We start from the raw sequence: 19,170 nt of genomic DNA on the forward strand, positions 1-19,170 counted from the left end.
CAGCTAAAATATATCACTATACATTTCATCTTTATCAATACTACAGGGTTCAACTCGCTCATTTAAAATGGTTGAAGGTCTTTTCACTTTGACTGCATCACAGTGTCGACTCACTAAAATGGCATATCTTTTCTTGCGAAATGCAAATGTGGTTTGGAAAAAAATGTTACGTATCAGCATTGTGTATGCATATAGTGTCTATAAAGTATAGAAGCAGCCTATCCTTATTTGATGTGATGCTACAGTAGTAGAGTAGAGTTGGTTGTCAGGCTGCGTTTTCAACTGGTTGCTTTGCATGCATTCAGTGTTTTAAATAGGAATCAACTTTTTGGTCAAATTTATTTTTTTCTGCCAACTCAAGCCACCTATACTCTCGCAAAACGTCAAGTATTTAGCCTATTGAATAAACTGTTAATTTAATGTACTTGTATTGTTGTCTACATCAGTCTTTAACCTTTAAATCTGTTCTAAAGGTCATAATCTCTCTAGTTTTCCCCCATCTAAGCATATATGAGACTGCAATACTGTACATTCACCCGGCCGTACGTTAACGCCAAAGTTTCTCAAATCTTTACAGGCGATATCAGAAACTGCAGAAGATTATGAAGCCCTGGTAAGCTCCGCCCCCCCACCACGACTTTCAAAAGCCGGCTAACGTCATTGGCTCTGCTCTTCTAACCCCCCCCCCCTCCCCCCCCCCCCAGTGGGCGGAGTCTGCATGATCAAGACTCCGCCCCCTCCACTCCGTTGCCTTTATGGGAAAAATAACAACATCTTTTTGTGTTTTTATCTCTTCACTAATAGGCTTCCGTGTTGAGATCAGTGTCTCTCTACGACTCACGCAACTCTAAGCATTCTCTCTCTGTTTCCGTTTTGTTTAGATTTTGCATGTGGTATTGGGCAATAAGGTTTAAATGTAACCTTTGTAAAGCTGCTATAAGCAATAATATGTCCATCTATTTTATTTTATTGTTTTGGTATTAGTAAAACACTCCCACAAATAAATGTAGTCTCTGTGACACATCTAGGGGCCACAATCTGCATTCAATGATGTTCCAGAAGCTTTGTCATTGGAAGAAAAAAGTAGACAAAGCAAAGCAAAGCAAAGGTACCATGTTTACCCAGGGTAACTGGACTAAGCTCAAGAACTTGTTTACAGCCAGGCCCTGCTCATAGAGAATTTCATGGTAGAGGTTCAATGCCTTGTTCAAGGGCACTTCAGCGTTGGTAATTTTAACGTGCCGGTCCGGGGATACGAACTATAGCGACCTTCCGATATCAAGACCGCTCCGCAAACCGTTCGGCCACCGCTGCCTCAAGACAGGTAAATCGACCAATGACAAAGCTTCTAGGAACATCTTTGAATGCATACTGTGGCCCCTAGATGTGTCACAGAGACTAACACAGATTTTGGGAGCGTTTTACACATTGCTGGCTGTCTGAATAATGTTTTTTAAATTTTATTTCAAATTTCAAATTTTTACATATTGCTTATAGCAGCTTTAACTGTATCTGGTTCCTGGGGGGAGATGCGCCGACTGAAAGAACACCCAGATTCACCTCAAATATGAAATGTAGCCTAATGAAAAAGTATTATCTGTCTGTTTTCTCATACAAAGTTACCATGGTTTTTAATACGTTTTGATATGACAGTTAAATCATACCTTCCAGAACCTGTGAAGTTATTATGATAAATTTTATTTTATTTTATTTTATTTACATTATAACCAGAAGCACCCCTGAAGGGTGAGTTGCGTCATATATTAAAAAAAAAGGTGTGATGCGTTGTGGGCTGAAAACTTTATGAAAATAAAAGTTTTAAAGTTATTTAGGCCTGACGTCGGGGAAAAAAAAAAAACGTTCGCTCTGAAAGAATATATATTCAAAGATTTGTGCCGCATTTTTACGATTTTTCAAAAATAGCAGACCTACAAGCTTGTAGATCTGCTATTTTTCAATAGCTGAAGTATAACATAATGCTTAGTTAAAAGCAAAAGGGGTTCCAACTTCCCGCCCAGAATGGGTTAGGTTATTTTCTGTGTAAGTTCTGGGCTTTGGCCATGCCATGGCACACCACGGTTCACTTGGTTCTTTGTAGATGAACAGAGACAATCTAGTGCAGTTGGTTGCCCTGGAAAATCTAGTGGTTTGTGATGCGACGGCTGTTCAGAAACTTAAATCTGGGTGTTCTTCATGTCAGAGAGCTCTCTTCAGGTCCACGGAGGGCTTTTCAACAGAGCTGGCTTCCATTTGACCTGAATAACAACTTACACTCATCACGACTTCACTTTGCACTTTCTTCAATTTTTAATGCATTTTCTATCGTTCCTTTGACCGTGAACAAAATAACATTGTAAACTGTAAATGGTAACAAGGACGTTAATGGGATTATTGACCGGAAAAATGTCAATTAATGACCACAAGTGGAATGCTGGCGGTATACCCGGTATCTAATGCAAGATGCCAGTATGTTTTATTACTCATGCTGTTGCCAATTCTTATTTTTTATTATTATTTTTACCAGTATTATGTTTTCATTATGGCTTCATTAGATTTTTGAAGACTCAAAGGCATATAATCCATACAATTAAACTGAATGAACGCCTACTAAAATGAGTAGATACAATGTAGTTCACAGCATCAACACTGGGGGTCAGTAGAGTCCAACTTTACGCAGTCGGTATATATGCAGCAGTGCAGACAGACATGGGCAACTGGCGGCCCGGGGGCCACATGTCTCTCTACAGGTCGTTAAACGCGCGTCCAAACAGCATTACAGTGTTAAGTATATGTTTGACTGAACCACCACGTCCGCCATCAGTTAGATAAACCACAAGATTGTTATACTGCTATTTAAATATATTAGAATGTATTATTAAATTACTGCCATTAACGGTATACGCCTGCAGGACACGACTGTGTTAAAGTGAAGCCGCCTTTCTTTCTTTGTTGTTTCTGATCAGTGCATGACGGCGCCTAACGCTCTCTCTCTTTCTCTCTCTCCACGAGGCTTCACTCGTTCCCGGGGCATTCTACCCGATGGGTTCTGAGGTTATTATTCGGTGTGGTCGGGTTTAGGCATATAGAGCTTCGAAGTCCTGACATCACTCGCTCGTCCCCTCTATTCCCCTGCCTGGTTCACGGAAGATAATTTCTCTATGGAGAATAACATGGGCTCATCTTAAAATCGTTTCATATAAGCATTGTGGTCCAAAGATAAACAAGCTGTCTCTGCGTTATTGTCAGGGAGGTGTCTCTGTATCGTTTGATACAGTCTCTCATATTTGATAGTCTATTTCTAGCAAAAATGTAACTAATTCAGTAGCAGTAACAATAGCGTTTTCTCTCAGTCAGTTGATTCTTCATGTTCATATGAGTGTAACGGCCGAGATGACATGTTTATTTTTCAAACACAGTTCTTATATGAGGCGGTCTAAAATCCCCCTAGGGGGATTACCAATGCAAATAAAAAAGTACACGAACCCGTGGATTTGCGCCCTCTACCAATATTGACGTCAGACTTCGGTGCTCTATAACCATGCCCATCAGGTAGAAAGCCTCTCTCTCTCTCTATCTCTCTCTCCAAGCTGCCTGGCTGGCTGTCTGGCGCCCGCTCCCTGCTGTCTGTCTGTAGGGGGCGCTGTCTCTCCCTCCCATAACTATATCTTCTGTCCTGGGTGTTCTCTCGCTCTCTCTCGACTGTCGCTCCTACCGTCGGTCTCCGTCTTTTTGTATATGTTTTATTTCTTAGCATATCTTTGGTGTTTCGGCCCCCGGGGGGACCATCGATGGTTCTGTCTCTGTCTCTCCACCGGGCCCCGAGGGGACCATCGATGGTTCTGTCTCTGTCTCTCCACCGGGCCCACGGGGGCCACATCAGTGGTTCTGTCTCTGTCTCAGCATATCTTTGGTGTTTCGGGCCCCCGGGGGCAGCATCGGTGGTTCTGTCTCTGTCTCTCCAGCGGGCCCCGGGGGGACCATCGATGGTTCTGTCTCTGTCTCTCCACTGGGCCCCGAGGGGACCATCGATGGTTCTGTCTCTGTCTCAGCATATCTTTGGTCTTCAGGCCCCGGGGGGACCATCGATGGTTCTGTCTCTGTCTCAGCATATCTTTGGTCTTCAGGCCCCGAGGGGACCATCGATGGTTCTGTCTCTGTCTCTCCACCGGGCCCCGAGGGGACCATCGATGGTTCTGTCTCTGTCTCTCCACCGGGCCCCAAGGGGACCATCGATGGTTCTGTCTCTGTCTCAGCATATCTTTGGTGTTCGGCCCCCGGGGGGCAGCATCGGTGGTTCTGTCTCTGTCTCTCCACCCGTTTCTCTTTCCTAACTTTTCCTCTCTCTCTCTCTCTCTCTGTCAGCTTGGCTTCGCAGCTGTGTATGATATTCAACGCCTATATATCTGTCTGTCTGTCTTTCTGCCAGTCCATATAGAGTGGGTTTGTATTTTGTTTTCGTGTGTGTGTGTGTGTGTGTGTGTGTGTGTGTGTGTGTGTGTGTGTGTGTGTGTGTGTGTGTGTGTGTGTGTGTGTGTGTGTGTGTGTGTGTGTGTGTGTGTGTGTGTGTGTGTGTGTGTGTGTGTGTGCGCTGTCTCATAGCTTCGGGGAGCTCCTGTCCTTCACCCTGACGGCCTTTGTGGAGCTGATGGACCACGGCATCGTATCCTGGGACACCTTCTCTGTGGCCTTCATCAAGAAGGTACCGTAGAGTTTATCTCCTTCTCTCTATACTCTCTCTATTGCAACTTAATGCAAGTGGATGGAGGAGAACTCTGATGCCCTCTCTATTCATATATACTCTAAGCTCCAACCGAGGGAAACTTCCCCCCCCCCGTCAGGTGAAAACTAAAGAAGTATGGCTTGGACTCCTCATGCATTGAAAGAAGCATGAGGTCAGTCCGTTGCTCTCCCCAGGTTGGCAGAGGGAGTGTAGCATCCAGGGTTACATTAGATCATTGACGCTGGGTGAAAAAAATGGGTTGAAAAAATTCTGGGCTTAAAATAAAAATAATAAAAAATGTTCGTTGACATTTTTTTCACTGAAAACTATGAATGTACTGACATTTTCGTCAACAAATAAAAACTATATACTAAAATGTTGGAGAGACTAGTGGAGTAGAGATCGGGTAGAACTAAAAGACAATTTATGCTTCATGGTTGCATGCTGAAAATAGAAGATCTACAACCGCTTGCGACACGTTATATCATTATTAGTGTTTTTTGCCATTATTATTTGGGGCCCACTTGCAATAGCCACACGGTTTAGAACCACTGCAGTATGGTACTGTACACCTTTGAAAGGTCCCGGTAATGACAGGGATGAGAAGACGTTTGAAACATTGGAGGAGCTTCTTTTTCTTTTTTTCTTTAGTTAATCCCATAAGCCTGTATATTATACTGCTTAAACCATTTAGGCCTGACGGCGAAATTTAAAAAAAAAAGTCTTCTAAATCCTGGCAGTTTTCTGAAAAACCTCATGTTTCTAATATCAGTGATTCTCAAAGTTTTTCATGTCAAAGAACCCAAAAACTATTATGCAATTGGCCGTCGACCCCCATCTGAAGAATATGTTGTTCCAGGAACCTCCCCAGAAGCAAAGATTCTGAAAAAATATATATTCAAAGATTTGCGCCACATCTACAAGCTCGAGCTTGTAGATCTGCTATTTTTCAGTAGCTAAAGTATGTCATAATGCTTAAGACACCAAAAGGCGTTCCCCGTCCAAAATGGGTTAAGCTTTGCTTTGAGAAGCAGCTCTGAGTACTCCAGAGCCACGGCATGTTAAAACAGGTCAGGTTTTCTAGCTCCGTATAGACCCTCTCTTTCTATACTATTTTACTGTTGTTCTACTTTTTCCTCTGTCATAAGAACAGCCACCATCATTATAGAACAACGTTGTTATATCAGCCAGATAGACACTTTGGAGACGAGGAGAAAAAGGGCTGAGGATTGTGCAGCTTTTTGCAGGCTTCATTTCACCCTGAATGCCTGAGGATTGCTCTAACTAAACCGTTAAGACCCTATAGGACGATTCTAGATCCTGACAGTTTTCTGAAATAACTATGTTTCTATATCAGTGGTGCCCAGACCTTTTTGTTTCAAGGACCCCCCACAATCATATGTATTTGGCCGCCCCATCTCAAAATATCCTGTCCTGTTTTAACACAACAGATCCTCATGGATTATTCAGAATAAAGACGCTAGAGTGCCCAGACGATTTGGCCGATTAAAACACATTAAAAATAAATAGTGTCTTTGGCACCACAGGGGATGATTATAAAGACGTCTGGAGACCTCCAATGGGGTCCATGTTCGTCACCGCTAAACACCACTTATCCTTAAACTTCTTTGCCTTTTTTATTTTTTATTTTGCTAAACATTTTTGAATAGTTCACAACGTGTCAATTCAGATTGGCTAGTTGAACTATTCAAAAATGTTTTTCAAAATAGTAAAAAAAAAAGGCAAAGAAGTACAAGGTTCAAGGTCTTTATTAATGTCCCAGAAGGGCAATTAGGTTACAGAAATAGTAGTGGTTTAAAACATACAAAGAATACAGGACAACAACAGACATGAGACACCATAGCATAAACAGAGGTCTGGGCGCATCTAGTGCATGTATAGAATCAAAGATAAAAAAAATAAGAAAGGCTACATCAGAAAAAAGTGCTACGATATAAAGTGCCGGCATAAAGTGCTTGTTTCAACATATCATCACCACATTACATGTTACTGGCAGCGTTGACTGCACGAATCGAGGCAGGGACAAAGGAGTGCTTATATCTGTTGTTTTTGACAACGGGGGGCACCCAGACGACGGCCCGATGGCAACAGCCTGTACTCTGTCGAGTCGAGTGGGTGGGCATTATCCGGCCGAAGTTTATGGATAAGGGGTTTAGTGGTGCTGAAAATGGAGCCTCATTTGAAATCGGTAGTTCATATAATGGCCTGTTGTGGCGCTGGACTGGACCCAAAAAGCCCCATAGCTCCATAGAGGCCCATGTATTTTGGCCCAACTTCACCTAGACTGTATTACCTTAATAAACATGGTCATGAATACTTTCTTCTTCCAGTCACTAGTTTAAAGTCTCATTTCTAATGTCATAATATTCTTTTTGGAAAATTATGGTCCCATTAATTAAAAAAAATGACCATAAAGTCGCGTATGTTCTGAGGGGCGTGGCTACCGTTACAGTCTATGATCGGGATTCCCCTCCCACTCAAGAGTCTTCTCCTCCCACTCGAGTCAAAATAAAAACCAACGGAGAAGAAGGGGGGAAGTCCCGCCTCGTTGTCTGAGCAGCCAATGACCAGCTGGTACAAAACGGAGCCAGCCAATGGCCAGCTGGTACCAAAAGATGGCGACTTACATCAGGAATTAGCATATCATTACAGGCTTCATTTTACGTTCATGTTAGACCCGGGGAACGCTTTGTCCATATTTTTTACAGTCTATGTTTAAGATACACACAGGATGTCTCTGCGTATACACAGTGAATCAATAATGGACCTTGATCTGAAAAAGGTTGAAAACCACTGGGTTTTAGTGGGTTACATGTGAAGTTGTGACCGTGCTGTGGATGGTTTCTCCTCCTCCCTGTCAGGGTGTTACATGTGAAGTTGTGACCGTGCTGTGGATGGTTTCTCCTCCTCCTGTCAGTGTGTTACATGTAAAGTTGTGACCGTGCTGTGGACGGTTTCTCCTCCTCTTCCTGTCAGGGTGTTACATGTAAAGTTGTGACCGTGGTGTGGATGGTTTCTCCTCCTCCCTGTCTGTGTTACATGTAAAGTTGTGACCGTGCTGTGGACGGTTTCTCCTCCTCTTCCTGTCAGGGTGTTACATGTAAAGTTGTGTCTCTCCCGTCAGATTGCCGGCTTCGTCAACAAGTCGGCGATGGACTCGGCGGTCCTCCAACGCTCCCTCGCCATCCTGGAGTCCATGGTGCTCAACAGCCAGGACCTCTACCAGAAGGTGGCGCAAGAGATCACCATCGGACAGCTCATCCCCCACCTGCAGGGGTGAGCTGATTATGTTACACCCAGAGCTGTAGAAGAAGAAGAGATCTCGCCGCAAAGCGTTGTGCCTATGGGCGATAGTTCCAAACATGACTAAAGATATATCTGAACCCATGTTTAAGTTTGTTTGCTCTCGGGTGTTGCCTCTGAAAATAACAGATCTACAAGCATACAACGCGTCGTGTCGCGATGCGTTGTCAGCTTGTAGATCTGCTACTTTTGGCGAATGTTCTGCCCAGAATAGGCATGCTGGGGTTCGGTCGTTAAACGTTGAGTGTAAAGTTATTTCCAATCTGTCCTGTAATGGAAACTGATTATGGTCTCATGCTTTCCTCATGACATACCGTTATCTCAGGGGGAAAGATGAACGTGACGTGCAATAATTAAAGTAGCAATGTCATCCAGATGGTGCCGTCAATTTTAAAAGGTTATTTACAGGGGTGTCCCTGAGCCAAAAAATGTTGGAGAACCTTTAGTCTACATTCTGTGTCTGCGATGCACCTCGCAGTCCTTCCCAGAGGTCGAGCTGGTCCTCAGTCAACTATCTGTTCTCCTTTTTGATTAATTCTCTCAGAGGAGGACACAGTGTCCACATAGAGTTTTTTTGTAGATTATACTGTCTTGCTTAAAAACCTTGAAATTGGCTAAACTATATATTTTCCCGTATGACAGGATGACGATACGAACGGGCTTTTATCGAGGACCTTGAACGCTCTTTTATTTTAAGAGCTTTTCTATACCGTAAGGTTTTAGATTCTTAAAGACTCTTAACCCGGAGCTTCTTTGCAGAAAGTTTCTGAGTGCATTAGCAACTTGAATGCAGTTGTGGGTCAATCAAGGCTAAGGAATTAATTGTCGTACCCCCCCCCCCCGCGCGTGCGCCCCGACAGCTGACTTTCCCCCAAAGAGAGATGGATTGTAGAAAGTACCGCAGTCCACCCGGGGAACTTCTAACCCGCCGCTTCTCAATGTGAGGTCTGTGGACCTGCAGTGGTCCTTGACGGGCTTCCAGGGGCTCCTCCTCAGCTGCTATTAACGATTGATGGTCATTAGGAGCCAAATGGAGCCTTATAGAAATGTAGTGGAGTCAGAAGTACAATAATATTTGTCTTTGAAAGGTAGTGGAGTGAAAGTTCCCAAAAGAAAACAAATACTCAAGTGAAGCACATAATACTCAAACCATGTAATCGAGTATATGGTCTCTGTTCGGGGTGGACACCTCATATCTCCAAAAAGGATTCAACCTAAAAAATGGTAAAAAGTAGCAGATCTGCAAGCTCGAAAAGCATGGCTTCGCGCCGCTTTTGGAGCTTGCAGATCTGTTACTTTGGATGCTTTTGTGTGACACTGTAGTGTGAACAAGTAGGTGCACGTTTATTTATGTAAAATCACAAAAAAGTTTAAATATGGAGAGACGGCGATGATACAGTATGTACTTTAACCCAAACTTTAACTTGTGTTACCGTCCACCTCTGACTGCAACGTGTTCTCCTTCTCTCCAGGACTGACCAGGACATCCAGACCTACACCATCGCGGTCATCAACGCTCTGTTCCTCAAAGCTCCCGAGGAGAAGAGACAGGTAAGGCAGACTGTACTGTACGCTTATAATAATTTAAATTATTACATTATGAATTGTCATGTTGCATCATTTTTTCAATTAACGTTTCTTTGGTTGTCCAAAAGGTTTTTATACATTTTTCAAGAGCACATGAAGTTGTGAGCATTCATTAAAATTTAAATAAGGCACATGAGAAAGACAGTATTTTTAGTGGTTCATTCCTTGCCTCTATACAGAATCTGGTCGCAAAGGCATTACATAATTTAATCCGATTAGATCAAAACTCCTTTTGCAGCCGGAGAGAGAAATTGATCTGTTCCATAGACTGTGGCTGTGGTTTCAATGCTACTCTCAGTCTCAACCATAAGGCTGATGATTTGCAACACTTCTTTTGTGCCTCTAAACGGTCATATTTAGATAATTTACACTCGGACTGTGTTTGTTTCTTCACATTGAGTTTACACAATTAACTTTTGTATCTGTGCACCTTTTTTCTTTTAGGTTTGCATGCGTGAGTTATTGTTCCCAATTGCCCATAGCAACTTGTGTACTGTTCCTTTGGCCCGTACCCTTAGAGTATATATTAATAGAGACGGCACCCGGAGGAAACCCTGACATAATAATAATAATAATAAACTTTATTTATATACCACCTTTCATACATAAATGCAGCTCAAAGTGCTTCACAGGGCAGGACATAAAAAAAGAATACAATAAAACACAAGTAGTTAAAATGATAGAACAATGGCAAAGAACAAAATAAGAGTATATGGCCCTCATTTATCAATCGAGTGTAAAATCTGCCACAGATTCGAGTGCAGGTTTCGTAGTACACCCACGTCGCCACGGCATTTATAAAGTGATCGCAAACAGCTGATCCTTCCTTAATTTCGTTCTCACGTTAATAAATGTCACGGCTGAATTTGATCTGGCACGCCCTAAGAAATCAAGCCTCGCCCTCGTTTTTGCGACCTGAACCACTGCTATACGATCTGGAAACCATGGTTACCGTGCCTTTCTGCCCGCCTCACCCCCCTCTCTCATACACACACACACACACACACACACACACACACACAGAGAGACGCACACAAGCTGCACGCACACGCAACTTGCAAGCCCAACTAACTGGTGTGTTGTTAAATAAATAAACAACGAACACCTGCATGAATTAAATAAAGTTGTAGGCCTACCCTGTCTGTTCCCTCTCACCTCGCTTGCCTTGCTGTCATGTCCACGCACGCACGCACCTACATGACACAGTTCCCACTTGCGCTGGGAGCCTGGCACGGTACATTTGGCATTGAGCGATGCGTCGGGTTTATTATATTGCACATACCGTAAGAAAGACATCGGCCTTCATGCTGTAGATTAGGCTACAGTAGGCTATACCACGTTGGGACTCTCCGCAGCTGAGCTGCAGCACTGCTGCACTATACTCTCCAACGTCCCGTCATGGAAATATTTTAGCACAGACAGCCCAAATCCTCGCATGTATGCGCTCATGCAAAACACTGTTTAAATGGCTTAATCATCTCTTGCAACATTGTTTTTAATTGCGCGATTTTATCTCCTACTAATTTCATATGACACATGTATTCCTTAACATTTTTATTTATTTATTTTTTACATGTAGCCCATATACATTATACATACCTTTTATATAAACATTTTAGGAGTGAATACATATATGTTTTGATGCCTGTGACAGCCTCTCAGCAGTTCAGACAAGGCTGCTCCGCTTGTGTAAAACAGAAAAACAGCGTACGCCAGCTGAAGAGTAGACGTGACTATTTGTCCTACTCAAGTTCAATTTCAAGCTTTGCCGGAAATGTTAAATGCCGAAAATGTCGGTAATTTCGGCGTGCGCCCATATTTTGGCGTACGCACGGTTGATAAATGAGGGCCTATAAACATAGAAAAACACCAAATCAGTCAGGACAGGGTAGGAAACATAGACTGTAAAAAATATGGACAAAGCGTTCCCCTGGTCTAACATGAACGTAAAATGAAGCCAGTCAGTCCTTGAATTGTAAGTCGCCATCTTTCTAGATCCGTTTGGGCCCAGCTGTCCCATTGGCTGGCCCAGACAACGAGGCGGGACTTCCCCCCCTTCTTCTTAGTTGGTTTTTATTTTGCCTCGAGTGGGAGGGGAATCCCGATCATAGACTGTAACGGTAGCCACGCCCCTCAGAACATGCGCAACTTTATGGTCATTTTTTTTATAAATGGGACCATAATTTTCCAAAAAGAATATTATGACATTAGAAATGAGACTTTAAACTAGTGACTGGAAGCAGAAAGTATTCATGACCATGTTTATTAAGGTAATACAGTCTAGGTGAAGTTGGGCCCAAATACATGGACTTCTATGGGGCTATTGGTTTTTTTGGGCCCAATGACAGCGCCACAACAGGCCATTATATGAACTTTCAGGAAATCCCGATTTCCTTGTGGCTTCACAAAATATCTGTCTGCCTGCCCCCCTGGTAGGAACGCACATATTAAAACTCAACTAAAAGCAAGAGTGAAGAGATGAGTCGTTGACTATCATTGAGCCAGCGCTGGTCCGTTGACTATCATTGAGCCAGCGCTGGTCCGTTGACTATCATTGAGCCAGCGCTGGTCCGTTGACTATCATTGCCACACCTTCATGTTATCGGGTCCATGACACGCGAACGAATGTTTCATACGTGAACACGCGCAAACGAGCACAATGATAGTCAACGGCAGCGCGCTCATGTGTTTGGGTCCAATCCATCCCAGAATGCACTCTGTTCCTATACCCGGAAGCGCCTCATGCGCTTTAGAGCCACTTTAGAGCCGCTTTAGAGCCACTTAATGCAAGTGGATGGGAGGAGGAATCCGGTGCTGTCTCTATTGATATATACTCTAAGCCCACTAAGTACCACTGTCTTTCTTTAGTAGCATTTAGTAGCAAAACCCACCAGTACCCAAACAGCCCCCCTCTTTTACCACCCCTATCTCTCTCCATTTTTACATTCATCTGTCTCTCTCTCATCCCCTCTCTCTCTCTCTCTCTCTCTCTCTCTCTCTCTCTCTCTCTCTCTCTCGCTCTCTCTCTCGCTCTCTCGCTCTCTCTCTCGCTCTCTCTCTCGCTCTCTCTCTCTCTCTCGCTCTCTCTCTCTCTCTCTCTCTCTCTCTCTCTCTCTGTGTGTGTCTGCAATGTCTTTGCATTTAAGGTATTTGTCACATCTGCCATGTGCAGTTCAGTTCTTGATTACGACAAAGCCTGACAGGAAATTAAATGAAGTCATTATTCATAATGTTCCAATGTTCAACGACAAAAAAACCCACAATTAATTAAATCGTTAATCGCAATTATTTGTGTCACAATGAATCGCCAACTTAAAATGTTGTAGTTGTGACAGAAGTGTCACCCCCCCCCCCCCCCCCGTCTGTCTGTCTGTCTGTCTGTCTGTCTGTCTGTAGCTCACACTATCTTGTGTCAAGATGCTTTGGCCCTCTTTGAGTCTGAAGTAACCGTGCATTCTCTTCTTGCTCTAGCAGCCAGTGGCATGACTGTACATAAATAATGCAGCACACTGACTGTACTATACTGTACCATGACTGTACATAAATAATGGACGGAGATGACACTACTGTACATCCAACATTGAACCTTTCGGATTCCAAGGACGGCCGCTCTATACCTCCTGAGCCAATGCCACTAGAGGGCGCTAATTCCCCATAGAGAGAACTTAGATCGAGTCATTTAAAAACCGTGTTCCAGAAATAAACAAAACGTGATTTTACTCATTATGCTTATGATGCATATCAGCTGGCGGTGGAAAAAAGTATACCCATTCATCCAAAGAGTAAGAACATTAAATTAAATAAAAGTCCCCCGAACAACAGACCCAAAACGACACACTGTCGCATTTCTGCCCAGCATCGCCGGGCATCGGCATAGTGCTCCTTAACCCATTCTGACCTGAGATCAGATTCTATAAATGTCTTCTACGTCCTGACAGTTTTCCATTCTGACCTGAGATCAGATTCTAAAAATGTCTTCAACATCCTGACAGTTTTCCATTCTGACCTGAGATCAGATTATAAAAATGTCTTCTACATCCTGACAGTTTTCTGAAAAAGCTATGTTTCTGTGTCAGTCGTTCTTCCATTTTTCAAAAATAGCAGACCTACAAGCTCGTAGCACGCCACTCGGTGGCGCGCTATGAGCTTGTAGATCTGCTATTTTTCAATAGCTAAAGCATAACATAATGCTAACACCAAAAGAGGTTCCCGCCCAGAATGGGTTAATTAATGAAGGACGAGGCAGCATCGGGGTGAAGGAGAGTGCGCACTATTGATTTTTTGATGCAAAAAAATAAATCAAACGATAAATAATTCAGATGTCCGACTTTAAGAATGATTTCTGCAAGAGAGAGCATTAGCCCGGAGGCGTCTTTTTGCGCCTTGCTGTAACTTTGGACGAGGTCTTGCGTCCACATCAGTTAAAGGATCGCCGCCCGTGCAGAATGCCAATGGTCTTATATGTTATGTTGTCGCTTTTTAGTATTCCTGCTGGCAAATAAGACTACTCTGAAATGTACTGTAGTTCTCCGGAGTCGCTAATAAAGACCAGATGAGATGAGACTTCATAATAAAGGCCCTTGTGAGTCCCTCCATCAAAATGCTTTGGCAAAACTCACTGGACTTTGTCCAGATGATCATGATGACGGTGATTGTGAGCACTTTTATTTTTATAGAGCGATGTGTGTGACGATGAGTGAGCGGTGTTTCCATAATCTGGGCTACAGAGAGACAACGTGGTGGCGGTAATAATAATAATATTAGTTTTATGGCCGCTCGCCGTGTTCCATTTCCGTACAGACTAGACACTTTTATTAATGGGAAGTTATGGGACGGCACCTGTTCAATCATGTCAGCCGCTTTTATATACACACGCGCACACACACACACACACACACACACACACACACACACACACACACACGTCACAGCTGACAAATGGGTCTTAAAGCAGGGCTTAGGGATCTAATGGAAATATAATGGTTTTCCCGTTGAGTGCGTGCGTGTGTGCGTGCGTGTACACAGTTTTACTACGCCTATAGTTATGACGATAGCTGAATCTGACAAAAAAATTAACGGGAAACTGGTCACCACAAAAAAAAGGAAAAGGACTCCTCCCTCTCTCTCCTTGTCACCGTGGATGGAAAGCCTTGCCTTTCACCCTCCCCCTCCCACATATCCCCCCCCCCCCCCCCCCCACACACACACACTTTTTGTTTTCACAATCACTCACTCGGCCTCTCTCTCTCTCTCTCTCTCTCTCTCTCTCTCTCTCTCTCTCTCTCTCTCTCTCATTGCACACGCTATGGTAGTATGATGAGCCCATGGAGGACATCCTAAAATGTCCTCTGACAGTAAGTGATCAGCAAACCCTAATCTGTAGCGATAGCAATCAGTGGTGGAAAATGACTAAAGTACATATTTGGTAAATGGTGCCTTTATCCAAGGCACTTTACAGAGATTGTGCATCAATTCACCCATTCACACACACATTCATACACCGACGGCGGCGGAAACCATGCAAGGCACCGACGTGCACATCAGGAGCAATTAGGGGTTCAGAGTCTTGCTCAAGGACACTTCTACACTAACTCTGGGGGAGCCCGGGTTCAAACTGGCAACCTTGCATTTACCATCTACCCCTGAGCCAAACTTTACATATAAGTACTTGTAAATGTTGCAGTTTTTGTGCTTTACTCTCAGAATCCAAATGTACTTTTTACTCCACTACATTTCTTTGAAAACTTCAGTTGCTACTGTAGTTCCTTTAGTAGATTTTGATTATTATTTAAAAAGAAAACATACAGTAACCAATTCAGTCCCATATATACGTCTCGGCCATTTAGAAAATAGCGGATCTACAAGCTCACAATGTGTCGCAATGCGACACATTGTGAGCTTGTAGATCTGCTATTTTCGAAAGATTATTATTATTATTATTATTATACATTAGAAAATTAAATGGGACATTCTGCATATAATGAGTACATTCTGCTGTTGGTACTTTTGAGTACATCACACAGCCAATAGGCTACCTTTGTACTTTTACTCAAGTACACATATCGAATTCCGGACTTATATACTTGCAACAGAGTATTTCTATATTTGGAGTATTGATACTTTTACTAATAATTAATAAGTAAAACAAATGTGAGTGCTTTTTCCACCACTGATAACAATGCACTGTAGAACGTGGTAATATTCAGACTAGGATATCGCCGCTGTCTGTCGTGGCGGAAACCTCTCCATTTATATTCTTAAAATACGATCTGGTTGCAAAAGGGGTGAAGTGGCCCTGTGTTTTTGATGTCTCACACTACAGTGTCACGCCGAAAGCGTCAACATTAGCATTAGCAGATCCACAGGCCTGAAACGACCCCGTTTTTAGCTTATGTATAGATCTGCTGCTTTTGCTGACATAAATATGAGGTTTCCACCCGACAGAGACGATATTATTAATTCAAATGTCAAGCCCCCTTTTCTTTGTATTCGTGTTATATATACTGTACATACTACTGTATATATAGATATTCAGGAGAGGATGAAGGCGTTTCTGGTACCCCCCCTTAATGATATACAGTAGTTAGTTTTGTTTGTTGTTGTTTGTATTTTTTCCATTGGCCCATAATGCATTAGTCATGTATATGTTCCCCCTGGAACAGTGACTGCCTTTACATGGACCATATTCCTACATCCAAAATGAAATGATTCCAATCACAGATTCAGTCATTCAACTTCATTCAATGAAACCCGTTTGCAACGCCTCTCAAAGCATTTTAAGGAATGGTTCACCCTTAGAAATTACGCAATGACTCATTCCTGAACCAATTAACCAATATTTGACCAGTTGAAGTTAACAGGAGACCAATCTTAACAAGAGCAAAGCCATAATTAAAACATTTTCTTTGGACCTAGATGGAAAGGGGTGTAATGCCACATTCACACAAAGTATTTTCCAAGTTGATACCTGTTTTTAGATTATTTCTCTTTCTGGAAACGGTCAAAAAACGATGAAGCTCGCACACGAATCATATTTCACCCACTGTTTTTTACACAGTGTAAAATTCTGATTCATCTCTATTCTGAACCGAGCTGTCATTCTGAATATAACGTGGAATATTTGGGTCTATGTAAACACTGTCACGTCCACAGAGTGATTCCCAGCCTCTCCTGGATTAGGGCCCAGCTTGAAAAGTCTCTTTAGGACGTGTCCACGGACCATGTGACCGTCTGACTGACCACAAGGCTGCCACGTTAAAGTAGTCATTTTTATCATTAGCAAGTGTTTTGCCAATTATTTGTGGAGCCCACTTGCGATCGGCCAGCCGGCAGGACCCTGGCCCACAGGTTGGGAATCATCCCTGGATGTATAATATATTGTATTAGCAGGTATGATGATGATAACTATATTGTTTTATTATTTCTCATCTCTCTCCCTCTCTTTCTCTCTCTCTCTCTCTCTAGGAGATGGCCCACATTCTAGCCCAGAAACAGTTGCGTTCCATCATTCTCAGTGTAAGTCTCTCTCTCTCTCTCTCTCTCTCTCTCTCTCTCTCTCTCTCTCTCTCTCTCTCTCTCTCTCTGTGCGTAGCAGCACGATAGCAGCATATTAAATGACAGTGGTTTTTCTTCTCTCTCTTATCTGAGAGGTGCATTTGTGTGTTTTCCTTTATCTGCTGTATACTGTATACCGTATGCTACTGTCTGCCATGCCTGTTCCTTTTCTATCTCCATATCCGTTTCATCTCCACTCATTTCTCAGAATCCTCCGTATCTGGTTCCGTATCTACGTTCTACAGGCCTTCGTTTCCACTGTATACTCTTTCCACTCCATCTCTGCGTTTATATATTAACCCATTTTGGTGTTTTAAGCATTATGTTGTACTTTAGCTGTTGAGAAATAGCAGATTTTTTCACTCAGGCATGAAGGAAGCATGAGTTCAAATCTGTTGCTCTCCCCATGTCCCCCATATATGGGGACTAGGTTGGTGGAGGGTGTGTAGAGCCCAGGATCACATTAGATGATTGACACAGGGGTGAAAAATGGGTTACAAAATCGTGGGATAAAAAATATATTAAAAAAAAAGAAAGGGTTTTTCAGAAAACTGATTTAGAAGACATTTTTAGAATCAGACTTCATTATTATTATCCTCCATGTCTAAACAGAATGTGATCCGGGGGAACCAGCCAATCAACGACGAGATGGCCCACCAGCTGTACGTGCTGCAGGTCCTGACCTTTAACCTCCTGGAGGACCGCATGATGACCAAGATGGACCCCCAGGACCAGGTAACGCGCCAAAGAGTATTAACGGCGGGCCGCGATTAAGCAATATTACACGAGAGGGTGTTGTTTGCGGAACTCGACTCGTTCCTGACCGCATCCCTGTCGTGGCAATAATCACGTCAAACCACACCCTCTCGTGTAATATTGCAATTCTACCACAGTTACCCTTAAAACTAAGAAAATCGCTGAAAGAATATATTTTTTTAATGACAGATGTAGTCACTACGACCACAAATGTCCCAAGAAACTAGCTAGCCTAGCCACAGAGTTTGCTAGCGCTCTGGGAGAACAGAGCAGCTGAATTATTTGTTTTGATTATAGGTGTTGAACGGTGCTGGTTTAACCCAGGCTAGAAGGCTGTTTCAACCAATCCGATTGCTTCCTCGAAACGACCTGTGGTAGAATGCAGACTATTTGGCTGGGGCAGTGTTGATTTTGTCGACTAAAACTATGACACTGTGCTTGTGTGTGTGTGTGCGTGCGTGCGTGTGTGCGTGCGTGCGTGTGTGCGTGCGTGCGTGTGTGCGTGTGTGCGTGCAGGCTCAGAGGGACGTGATCTTCGAGCTGAGGAGGATCGCCTTCGACGTGGAGTGTGATCCCAACGGCAGTGGCAGCATGGAGAAACGCAAGTCCATGTACACCCGCGACTACAAGAAGCTGGGCTTCATCGTAAGTGTGTGTGTGTGTGTGTGTGCATGTGTGTGTGCGTGTGCGTGCGCTGATGCAGACACCATGCTTCTCACGTAGACTAAATTGGGGAGAGAGGCTGTATGGACTATAGGGAGAAATCAAACACAAGAACACATTTGAAGTTGTTTTCTTGCATCTCTGGGATTTATCCCATTCTGACCTGAGATCAGATTCATACAAGGTTTCCACTGGACACACACTGGTCTGATTAAAAGTGGTTTTGGTTTTGGCCAAATTGACATTTCTACCTAACTACTACTCTCCTAACAATGCTGCTTCATTGTGCATTAGTGCATACTAATTGTCAGAATGCTTGTTACATTCCAAAGATTACTCATCCTTAATTGGCTAACGACTTCTTTAACGCCTTCTTAATGAAATCACGCACCGCCAACAACGCCATTTAACGTGTTAATTAGCGCTTTATTTAATGATAAACGTCGGCATGTCGCTGGCTTCCATTGACAATGGATGGTAGACTGCATCTTTGCATCGGCATGTCGCTGGCTTCCATTGACAATGAATGGTAGACGTGTCTTTGCATCGGCATGTCGCTGGCTTCC

General features: G+C 43.2%; 1 protein-coding gene across 1 annotated transcript in view; it reads left to right on the forward strand.

Moving 5' to 3' along the window:
- Nucleotides 1-19,170, forward strand: part of elmo1 (engulfment and cell motility 1 (ced-12 homolog, C. elegans)) — a gene marked incomplete at its 3' end in the record, with an annotated part of 190,733 nt that overhangs the window by 98,200 nt on the left and 73,363 nt on the right. The window contains exons 8-14 of the mRNA XM_083766926.1: nucleotides 578-613; nucleotides 4,600-4,699; nucleotides 7,866-8,017; nucleotides 9,517-9,595; nucleotides 17,096-17,146; nucleotides 17,798-17,920; nucleotides 18,458-18,586. Coding sequence (XP_083623052.1) covers nucleotides 578-613; nucleotides 4,600-4,699; nucleotides 7,866-8,017; nucleotides 9,517-9,595; nucleotides 17,096-17,146; nucleotides 17,798-17,920; nucleotides 18,458-18,586 — 670 coding nt within the window. The remainder of the gene's footprint in view (nucleotides 1-577; nucleotides 614-4,599; nucleotides 4,700-7,865; nucleotides 8,018-9,516; nucleotides 9,596-17,095; nucleotides 17,147-17,797; nucleotides 17,921-18,457; nucleotides 18,587-19,170) is intronic.

The sequence above is a fragment of the Protomyctophum parallelum genome (assembly GCF_964188405.1).
Source record: "Protomyctophum parallelum genome assembly, chromosome: 1".
Lineage (NCBI taxonomy): Eukaryota > Metazoa > Chordata > Actinopteri > Myctophiformes > Myctophidae > Protomyctophum > Protomyctophum parallelum.